General features: G+C 35.8%; 1 protein-coding gene across 1 annotated transcript in view; it reads right to left on the reverse strand.

Annotated features, from left to right (window-relative positions):
• Nucleotides 1-2,596: 2,596 nt before the first annotated feature.
• The window catches only part of LOC140165893 (SPRY domain-containing protein 3-like), a 53,373-nt gene continuing 43,902 nt past the window's right edge, over nt 2,597-12,067 (reverse strand). The window contains exons 6-9 of the mRNA XM_072189238.1: nt 8,877-9,084; nt 8,195-8,309; nt 6,824-7,046; nt 2,597-6,635 (exon numbers count right to left, since the gene is read on the reverse strand). Of these exons, the coding sequence (XP_072045339.1) occupies nt 6,501-6,635; nt 6,824-7,046; nt 8,195-8,309; nt 8,877-9,084 (681 nt within the window). The 3' untranslated portion in view covers nt 2,597-6,500. The remainder of the gene's footprint in view (nt 6,636-6,823; nt 7,047-8,194; nt 8,310-8,876; nt 9,085-12,067) is intronic.

The following is a 12,067-nucleotide window of genomic DNA, read 5'->3' on the forward strand; positions in this document are numbered from 1 at the left end:
GTAGAGAGAGGCAAGTGAGGTAAAGCACCTTGCCCAAGTGCACAACACAATGGCACCGCTTAAGCTTGAACTCGCAACCCTCCGATTAGAAATAGAGCCTGTACCACTGTGCCACCACTTACAACCTGGGTGCTTGATGGAGAGAGAAATACTGGACAAAACTATATATCATAATATACAAACTGGAAACAAATTCCAACATGAACAATATTCAAAAAAAGGAAGGCAATAGATGTATTCAAGTCAATATATTTTAAATCATACATACACTTTGGTCACTCACATAAAAAATATTAACAATAATTCATCCCTTGAATTCTTGATAATAATTACAGTGTTTTTAAGAAAATAAAACTGAAATGTTTAATGATGATTTGTAGCAGGTTTTTTTCACATACTTCGGAAGCAATGTTCTTACAATGTTACTATTTCTTCGAAAGAGGGTGGTATAAAAGGCTAGGGATAACCATGCTTGCGAAACATGAAAATGGGTGTTATCACAATGAAAATGAACAAATTCTGCAGATGAAATTATGAACTAACCTTACCAGTGACACCAGGCCTACAATTTTACAAGTATGTTTTGATAAAAAAAAGAAACAATGAATTAGCGCCAAAGAGATTAGATTTAAAGGTTGCTCCAGATTATTACACCCTACGCACATCAAATTCTGTGCTTGTTTGCATGCCATGCATTGTGCCATTGGTGCCTGTTGAGTGCTATACCATTTTTCACCCTGATGTGGCAGTGACGTCAGTGCGCATTACATTGGATGCAGCCTCAAATCGCTGGCATTTGCTCAAAGCATGTTTAAAGACGCCGCAAAGATGCACAAGCGAAACAGCTGCTTCAACGCATTGACATCACTGCCACGGCAGGGTGAAAAATGGTATGCGCAAGGTTTAGTAATAATGCACAAGCTTAAGGCTCAAATTGGACATGCTTGTTTCCCTGGAAAACAGCAGACCAGACCATTGCATACCTGCCAACCCTAAAACCTCAACAAATAGGGACAAATGGGAGAAAATATCTGAAAATAGGGTAATTCCTGAATTTCCTATACATTACATGTACTACAGTCATATTTTTGCAAAAATAGGGACACGTGGTAAAATCGCTCTCTTTTATGCTTTTTGCTTCAGTAAAAATAGGGAGTTCCTATTAAATAGGGACAGTTGGCAGGTATGCCATTGTCAGATGGTAACATAGGTATATTTCACCGTGAAGGAATGGATAGTCTTGCATATAGACCTTTTCCGTAATTGCCCACCTTTCGCCGTAGATGGGGTATGTCACATGACAAAAAATATTGAAAGCGAGGGCAAATTCCATGTTTACTCCATCTACGGCGAAAGGTGGGCAATTACGAAAAATGTCTACATGGGCTTTACCCTGGGCCACTCGAGATGCAATGAACTACTAGGACTACAACTGTCCAGTTTATGCTCTCATTTCCACATCAGTCTGTTCTTTCATTCTGTGCCTATTAGTATGCAATTTATTGTTCCAATTTTGGGCTTTTGCCAATAAATACTGGAGGCATACATCTTGGTGTACTTGTGTGACAAATAAATATGATGGATTTACCATATCAATAAGTACACAGCTATTGGGAGTCTGTACTCTTTAAATCTAACCTCTTTGATCAGGGCAGAACTTGTAAATATTAACATGTCACCAGACACACTGGACTTGAGTTGTGTATATGAAAATTAAATTTTTACAATTCTTTTGGCAAATTTTAAGTTTTCAGTTGTTAGACAAAAATAATTGTCTAATAAACAAAGATTTTATACAACTTTAAAAATGTTCAGATTTTTGTGCAAGGTTTGACATACCAAGTACGCTAATCTCAAACATGTCTTCTGTATAAACCCATGGGCACTACCAGCCCAATTATCAGTCTCTAAAAACAATTTTGATTGGTTACAAAGATGGTAATACCATGTATTTAGCCAATCAGAGATATGGTAAGAATAGTCAACAAGGTGATTTAGCTTCACACTGCTCTGGCGATCTAAAAGCTCAAATTTGATTGGTTACTCAAATGATTATACCATGTAAATAACCAATCAGAGATACTGTAACAATGGCAGTAGTGCCCACAGGGTTAATGCATTGGCTGAAGATTCAAGAGAATAATCCTCAAACCTACAAAATAACCAAATGGCATCCGAACCTGTCATACCCCATACTACATGTATTAAATAACATTATTACAAGTTTGTTTTTTAGTACTTTTTTATCCTTTAAACCAATTCCAATAAGTTGGCTTGATCCACTGTTCTCTCCACTTTACAAATCATATTAAACATATACAAATAATATACAACCAAAATTAGGTTGGAAATATAATACACATAATTAAATGTTGTATCTTTATAATAATCATCTTAAACATTATACATACAGAAATGTACAAAATCAAGTTTGGACTCTAGGCCTATTTTCATACAAAATAATTGACACTATACAAACAGCTGCTTAGTGGGCTGTCTTGCAGGTTGCCTCAGGAAAACAACACACTTAACTTTGGTCATGATGTTTACGGGAGCATGTCTTTATTACGAAAGACTGTTATTCCGAAAGGTCATTTTTGTTAATCCGAAGGACTAATCCTCCAAAGGGTTGCTACTCAGGAGGATCATTACTCCCCAATTTCGGAATAAAGATCCACCATAAATTCGGAGTAATGACCCTTCTGAACCTTACTGTAAATTCAGAGTAATGACCCTTCTGAGTAACAAGCCTCTAGAGTATTGACCCTTCGGAATAATAAACCTTCAGAGTAATGACCCTTCTGAGTAACAAGCCTCTAGAGTATTGACCCTTCGGAATAATAAACCTTCAGAGTAATGACCCTTCTGAGTAACAAGCCTCTAGAGTATTGACCCTTCGGAATAATAAACCTTCAGAGTAATGACCCTTCTGAGTAACAAGCCTCTAGAGTATTGACCCTTCGGAATAATAAACCTTCAGAGTAATGACCCTTCTGAGTAACAAGCCTCTAGAGTATTGACCCTTCGGAATAATAAACCTTCAGAGTAATGACCTTTCTGAGTAACAAGCCTCTAGAGTATTGACCCTTCGGAATAATAAACCTTCAGAGTAATGATCCTTCTGAAAAACGACCTTTCAGAATAACGAACCGCAACCAATGTTTATTATCTTGCTATTGGATGCGTAATACCAGACACCAGGGGCGCATTTCACACAAATTTACAATGCATCTTATTCGCTGTCGTAGTACATGTTAGTAACCATTGGTTACTGCTCCAGGCCTGGGCTCATACACCTGTTCCGAATGTTGATAGGCCATAGGCTTTTGTATTATGATCATTTCGATCAGTGGTTCATAACAAAGAAAGATTCAGTTGACATAGCAACAGTCATATTCTAACGTGCACTACGACAGCGAATAACTAAACCCAACCCAAATACTAACCCATCGGAAGTGTTCCATATGATTTTTATGTTAGCGTTCCCATTGGTTTGCACTTACGATGCATTTTAAAGTTTAGTAACAGGCACCCCTGGTCAGGTAGGCTGTGAAATAGCTACACACAATGCAAGCATGACATGTAGTGAAATAGCTACATGTGACACATGCATGACATGTAGTGAAATAGCTACCTGTAACACAAGTGTGTCATATAGTGAAATAGCTACACATGACACAAGCATAACATATAATGGCATGCTTCTGCATCACATCTACTTGGTTAAATCTACATACACCACACCTGAGGCAAACTGCAATGCTGCATCCCAAATAAGAGAAGAAATCAGGTTCTCCCCACCTTGTATTAACACTTTCTTTGTTCAGCGCCGACAGAAAAATCCAACTCCTTGCTCATGGTGAATGGCACATGCTCATAGCGGCCCAAACCACACACAAACCCTCTGATCACCACAGGTCCTAAGACTGCCCTGCCCTTCTCTCTGATCGCAAAATATTTAGTGACCGCTGCCAGCCATATCTAATACAGCTCAGAGAGGGTAGGTCATGGTTTTAACATTGATTTTTAAGATAAGATCTTTATTGAGCACCCATTAAGGATGAGAAGCAGAGCTAGTCTTTCTCCACCTGGAGGGTTGGATCGTAATTAGAAGTAGACTAAATGGTGAGTTTACAAAAAAAATTTAATATTGATCCACGTTTAACCAGATGAGAACTACCTGCCGCTTGGCCAAAAAGAAGTTTTTAATATCAATTGGACCAATCAGCAACATTGTTAGAATAATTTCACCATGCACAAAAATTGGGGTGAATTATTTGCAAAGCTCCATTCTCATTGGTGATTAAAGTGAATATATCATGTAATTGACCAATCGGAGGCAATGTTAGATCAGATTATTATGAACAAGAAAATGGCATGCTTCACCAGGGGCACTTCCCTGGTCTTACAAGGCTAATTTGATTCACTGAGGTAAATTAACCTGCCACATGGACATGGTTTCTGGAAAGAGCCCGATTTCTTCTCTTATCCCAAATAGTTACATTATTATTACATTGTTTTTGAACATTTTTTAAATCCATCACATGTAGCAAATTGCCTATGTACAGGAACACATATACACACACATTGAGTTATTGAAGTGTTGGTTATCTTCCAATGTAAGGACAAAATGACGACAACAATGGCGGCGACGACGACAATTGAAGAGCTGTGCTGGTTACACCACAATTCACACAATGGATTACAGTCTTATAACACCAATATGAGTTCTGTTTTTTTAAGCAAGGTTTATATCAACATTTGTGAGCAATTTTAAAACCCCATGAGAACTACCTGCCGATTGGCCAAAAAGAAGTTTTCATTATCAATTGGTCCAATCAGCAACATTGTTAGAATAATTTCACCACACACACAAAATTGGAGTGAATTATTTGCAAAGCTTCATTCTGATTGGTGGTTAAAATGAAGATATCATGTAATTGACCAATCAGAGGCAATGTTAGATCGGCAGGTAGTGCTCAGGGGGTTAACCTACAGACCAATATAAACATGTTGCAAAAACACATGAAGTTTTATTGATTGCATAAGTTCATACATTCACAGCTTAATTTTGGACAGTAATATTGGAAACATTTCTTTTAAATATGTCATGGTTTAATAATGTCTAATTGGTATTAAATGAGTCGCATAAGTTGTTTAGTGAAAGCATTTTCAAATTTCTTGTTAAAATATTGGTGAAAATTGCGATTGCCCAAACTTTTGTAACCCACACATTTTTGTTGACCTTACATAGCTATTTATTATGTCAAACAAAAAAATCATGGTTAAAGTACAAAACAATAGTCTGCAGCATATGCTGCAAGTATGAATCAATATAAATCAGATGATCTGTGAAACACTATGAATTAGTAGCAATCTTTTCAAACATGTCTCATGGATCATCCTCAGGGCCAACATACTAGAAATAACAAATTCACTGTGTGATGTAAAGTAATGTCTGCCTTATGGTGAGAAACGTTTAAGGCATTACTGACAATGTTGCACAGGATTTAAACAGCTTCAATGACCATACCTGTTACAGTTCACGGTTTCACTGATCACGACTATTACGCTTCCTCGCATTAACACAACATGTTTGTGTTGAAATTTTATAAAACAAATTTGGTTTTACAAAGGCATAAACTCAGTGACAAACATTTTTGACAATGTTTTTGACAAGGAAGATGCTGAATACAAGCAAAATATCTAGCATTCTGTACATGTACTTCAAGTGCTGGCCAGCCAGCTCCATTTAAGTAGATCAAATTATTGCTAGAAATTATCTTCTTTTTATCAAACATACTCATCTACGACATACGACAACATGTGCGCGGTTTTGTTTTAGTACTGACTCTAGAAAACTTTGCCAGATGTGATGATTTTTGGAGTTGAGTGTATGCGTAAAGAGCTAACTACTCAGTGACTGAATGGACACAAGTTGTTGAACATGTTATAGTTTTCAGCACAGTACTTCAGCAGTCTGCTAATTTAGCACATTTTATGGCGTACACGTAAGTGGGGTTCTGATTGGGTAATTGAATCACGTCATCATCACATCGGCACCTCATTCGCTGGTCAAGCTGCGTAGCATCGCATGACCTAATTCTTTTTATGCGGTATTCAGACAGAGCAGATGGACACCGCTGAAGTAATTTGCTTCGTATAGTAAACCCACTGGAGTACTAGTGTGACATACCATATAAATCAGTAATGTTTGTGTTCACCCCTACATGTATGCCATTTCACTACACATTGGCAAGTTCTTTCAATTTTTGAATTAAGTATAGTCAAAGAGTGTACTGGTTGGCCCATGGCCATATACAAAACCCAAGTCCAAGTCACCAATTCAGCATGTACTCCAAACTTGTCCCTGTATCTCAGTTTGTCACTATTTTTACACCTCTGAGTTCAAATCTTTACAAATTAACTTATATTGGTCTGCAGATTGTATGCTCACATAAAAACAATCAAATACAAAAGCACTGGGATTGTGAGTTTTGTCAACCGCTCAAAGGTCGAAGGTCAACCCGCACTTTTTCGTCCAGGCTCAGCATACCGACGGTTGGATAGAAGCCACCAGCGGGAATCTGGACGTCCCTGCGACCGATAGTTGTACCATTTCTTGTGAAAAACACCTGTTGAAAATTATACAGAAAAAAGCAATTCATACACTTGTTTAATATTAAATAGACGTTGTTGAATGGTTTATAATATGCTTATGGTGCAACCCTAATTTGCATAAATGTTGCTTTTTGGCTGCTACAAAATTGATATTTGCCAGATTTTTTTTTCATGATTTGAAAATCCTGATCATACAACTTACTTGTACTTTGGTTCCAGTTTGTACTTTATCAATATACTCCTCCAGTTCTTCTTCTTCATCTGATAGATACTCCTCGTACTCGTCGTCGTCAGGGAAGTCATAGATTCCCACGTCAAAGTTGTCATGGGCTAATCTGTGCTCCAATTGGTTAAATCTGTTAAACGGTCCCCTGTCCTGCCATTCTTTGACAATTGCTACTTCATCATCGCTATCTCCATCATCGCTGATATAAAATATGTCAAAATAGATAATGCATGAAATGTGTAAGGCAAGGCAGCAAAAAGTAAATGTAATATAAATGCTTTTGTCTTTATATTTTACTTCCTTATAATGCAGATAGGGTGAATCAAGATTAACTGTCAACTAGGGATGCCGCTTGACACAAAAGAACCATGTCACATTTAGCAATTTCACTAAACATGTACAGGAACAATGCTAAATATGTCCCTAGAAACATGTTGTGATCTGTTCATTTTTATGCTGATGTATGTTAAGAGATTGTTCATTCACCGATCATGCCTTAAAACAGCACAGAGGCCATATACCTTTTATAAGTTTGTGCACCAAAATCACTGAATGAGCACTGTAAAATATTAAGCAAGATAATTATTTCAGAATAACTGAATATGTGACCATCCATCTCAAACCGCTCGTAAAGTCGGCAAATTATATTTCGAGTTACAGTCCAAAATGTGCATAAAGCTTGTATTCAAAATGTACCTAAATAATTGTCCTACAAGTTTCTCATTTCAGTCCAGTCAAATACCAATCTTTAATCCTATTGTTGAAGAGGATAATAAGCTTATACTTATAGTAAATAGCTTTAGTCTTTGTTTGCTTTGGCTAAATCCTGTTCAAGTGGTGGGTTAACCAACAATTAACAATGAGAGGACATTCCTGAACCTCCTTGACTTGGGGATGATTTGAAGTGACTGCCAATTATGACCATTTGATATTTAATACCAGCAATCATAGAAAAAGAGATATATAGAAAAGAGATATATTGAAGCACCAAAATAATGTACCTTTTTACTGAAGGAGCAAAGTTTAACAAGCCATAACTCCGCTTCTGGATATCGTTTGAAGTCAAATGATATATCATTGTAATGCTTATGATATATATTTTCTAAACACGGAAGAAAACAAAATTGACCAAGGGGCCGACATTACGAGCATTTCGATGTGGATGGTCACATATATTATTATTCAGAATAATCATCATAATTTTATTGTCATTAAGCTTGTTGACAAGAGAGATATGAGTGTTGTGATCTGTAACCATTTCTGTTTCATTAGCTATGACCACTTTTTATCCACATGTCCCCTTGGTTTGTAAGGAACAATCCCTTAATTATTATGCATAAGACTTACCTGTCCATTTTATAGTCCCTTGGAAACATGATGCCGCATCCCATGATATCACCTTTATGACACCGAGGACCAAATGGGTCACCTACACCACTACCTTTGAAGATTTTACCATCATCTGGGCGATAAAAGTCAACAAAATCAGAAAATTATTTTCAATTTTGATCTATACTATATTGGATTGACAATTTCATCTCTCACATGCTTGTTCACTCACTCACTTAAAATGCTTACTTTATTTAATTACTCACTCAATCTCACACAATCACTCACTCATTCCATGAAAATTAAAAAAAAAATCTTTTACAATCAAGGAAAATGTTGCAACACTCTGGCATACTATTAAATGTAAATTGCCCCCCGTCCCCCAATTCAATGTTGATGAAAGCACTTTTGCCATTGGGCTCTCCAGTCTTCCCAACATTGATTGAAGGGGAATGGGGAGGGAAGGGGAAAGAGGAAAATTTGTACATCTCATCAAACTAAGTTATACTAATTTCACTGAACTAAGAGTTACAACATATTGTCAAGGTTTGCCAACTATTTTTTTCCTTGATTGTAGATCATACCCTCCTTCTCTTTTGCATGATGACTCCCACATACACTTACTCCCTCTCTTACTCACTCACTAAATAAGATTACTTAGTCAATCAATCAATCAATCAATCAATCAACCAATCCCTACCTGCATGGTAAGCAATGGATCCAAAGTTCCACCCTGGATGCCTTTTCTTGGGGTAATCTTTCTTGGCAAGTCCTATGGCTATGTAACAATTCTTCCCTGGGTCCACTATCTCTAACTCAAAGTAATGGTTGGTAGGACTGAGAGGTTTCTGTGCTTGTGCTAAACCAACATCTGCTATGGTCTTCCCTCGACCTGCATAGGCTAGCACCTGTTGATTGGAGGATAAAAGTCAGCAGAAATAAAAGGCAATTAATCAGTAGGTTAACTTTAAAAAACTCAAATTCCCTTTCACAACAGTTGGAGAATTCTCTTGTAAATTAAATCTGTTTTGTATACATGACTTGATAAGCTAAAATACATGCCATATCAATGTCTGTCAATTACATTCATAATCTACATACTCCTACTCCCTACGTGTAAGTATCTATATTGCTACACATGCAATCATACAAAATCTATCACCTTCACTTTTGTCAAATGGACTGCTGCACCTTGAAGCTTTAAAACTCAAGGACTTTCCAAGGTCCAAAAGCATGATTTTCAAGGACTTACCACAACTCAAAAATCATGATGCCGCTCTCCATGCGGCACATATTAACGAAAGTGACAGCTCCTCTCCACTCCCCAAATTTGGTCAACTTTAGGAAAAATTCCAATTTTCAAGGACTTTTAAGGACCTTGTGCAAATTTCCACGACTTTCAAGCCCTTGAAAAGGCATTGTCAAATTCAAGGACTTTCAAGGACCGCAGGAACCCTGGTCAAGTGTTGGACTGTGCTGTTGTGTCAAAATTTACCTTTTGACTGTGTTATTGCAGGCATTGAGTTTTGCAATGTGACAGGTGTGCTGTAAATCGCACGCCTGGATAACCCGAGGTGTGCTATTAGGTGACAAGTGGTTGAAGACAGCTTTGCGTCCTATTGTTATTGCATTGGATTATAGAAGATTACCTCACGACCACAACACTTCTTATCAAGTCCAAAGAGCTATGATGTGCAATTGTTCAGAGTTGACATGACACATGTCGATCGATCATCGATTCTCTGCATTCACAATAACTACTTCGCATACCAAATAACTTCTGTGTGGCCTATGTAAATGTAGCTATGTATGAATGAGCCGACTGTTGTACAGAATATCCATTACCAGACCGGGTTGGGCAGGGTAATCTAATCATAATCTATGAAGCATTGAACTGAATATGTTGTCCTAAATTATAAGCTTAAAACAAGCTTTCAACTTACTAAACATAACAAAAATATAACATAAATAAACAAACAACTATGATTAAAAGTTTTCTCACTAGTTGTGAAAACAAATCTTTCTGGAGCACAAATTTAAAAGTATTAGTAGGCAGTTGCATGCAAGTATCGCGTGATATTTAGGCACGTGGCCTACAGCATGGATGAAAAAATATTAACTTTCCCGGGAAGCGAGCTAAATTCCCTCACAATCAATAGCATGTTTTTATATACAAAAAAGACACACTTTCCCTCCAAATTCCAGCCCAAAAACTAAATTAGAACTTATGATAAAATAAAAAGTCAGAGAAAATGTTTTGTTAACCATGTTCACTTGTTGAACCGGGTGTTGAACTTAGGCCTATGATTAAAATCTTATACAAGTTACAGATAAAAACTTTTTCTATAATATTTCATAATAATTAATATAACACTTAGGCCTATTGATACTACTTGAATAGACCAGGAACACATATAGGGGGGCCTACATTTTATTTTTTTACTTGGCCTTAATATAGGCCTATTGTTACATATCAATTTCTAAATAAATAAATAAATAGAGTTTAAATAGAGTATAATGTTGTGAATAGATTAATATTAAAATATTAAATAAGTAACTCGGAATACAAATAAATAAATAAATAGACATAAAAAGATAAATAAATACAATCTAATTTGCATTTAATGTTTTATTTATTATATTTCAATTTAAACTTTATATGACACCCACACATCCCCGGGATAAAACAAACAACAAATAAATAAATAAATAAAATAAGAAAACAAATTAGTAAAATAATAAATAAATAGGAATAGGCCTAAATAAATAGGCCTAGGCCCCTACATAGGAATAAATAAATATATTTATAAAAATAATAAATTAGTAAATAAATGAATGAATATAATAATATCAGGATAATCATAAGCCTGCAAAATGTTTATAACAAAGTAAAATACGGATTTACAAATAAGTAGGCCTTAAACATGTTAAAGTGAAAAAGAATATAGGCCTACAATTTTATTATAGCCGTGACCCTGGCCTTGTCAGGTCACGTCTTGACGCATAAAGCTGTGCACTCATGCACTGTATATCCGGGACTTCGGGTATCGATTATAACGGTGTTGCTGTGAATGCTAGAACCATTAACAATCGATTGACTTGATGTATCTATAATCCAATGCAATAACAATAGGACGCAAAGCTGTCTTTAACCGCTTGTATTAGGTGTGCTGCAAATCGCACACCTAAATAAACCAAGGTGTGCTTTTTTCAAAACTGGTGTATGACTATGATTTCATTTTCAGCTAAAACTTAGCAATTGTGACAACATACATGTACTTTTTTTAAATGGCCATGGTAAAAGCTCTGGGGTAATGAATGGTGTATACTGCATAGATGTCCCTGGACTTTGGACTTATTGCTAGTGTCATTTGTAATTTTTTTTTTTAATTAGTTTTTTTTTTTTTGGATTTAGAATGTCCCTAGAATGTCCCTGGAACTTTAGAATGTCCCAGGAATTTTTTTTTTAATTAAAAAAAAATTACAAAAAGATTTAAAAAAATTATAAATTCTTGTTTAAAATAGGCAAATTTGTAAATTATGTTCACATAATAATCTATGAATGATTTTAAAATGCATTTGTTTTGTATGCTTCTTTACTTCATAAATAGGTTGTAATGTGAACATCAATTATAAATTTGCCTATTTTAAAAATAAATTTATAATTTTTTATAATATTTTTAAAAAAAAATTAAAAATATTTCCAGGGACATTTTTAAGTTCCAGGGACATTCTAAATAAAAATAAAAAACTTAAAAAAAATTAAAAAAATAAAAATTTTTTTTTTTTTTTTTTTTTTTTTTTTTAGGTGTGCGAAAAATCGCACCCCTCGGCGTATTTTCAGGCGTGCGGCGCGTGCGAATCGCACTCGCACGCCTTAAAACTCAATCC

This window comes from Amphiura filiformis, chromosome 12 (genome assembly GCF_039555335.1).
Source record: "Amphiura filiformis chromosome 12, Afil_fr2py, whole genome shotgun sequence".
In the NCBI taxonomy this organism is placed as follows: domain Eukaryota; kingdom Metazoa; phylum Echinodermata; class Ophiuroidea; order Amphilepidida; family Amphiuridae; genus Amphiura; species Amphiura filiformis.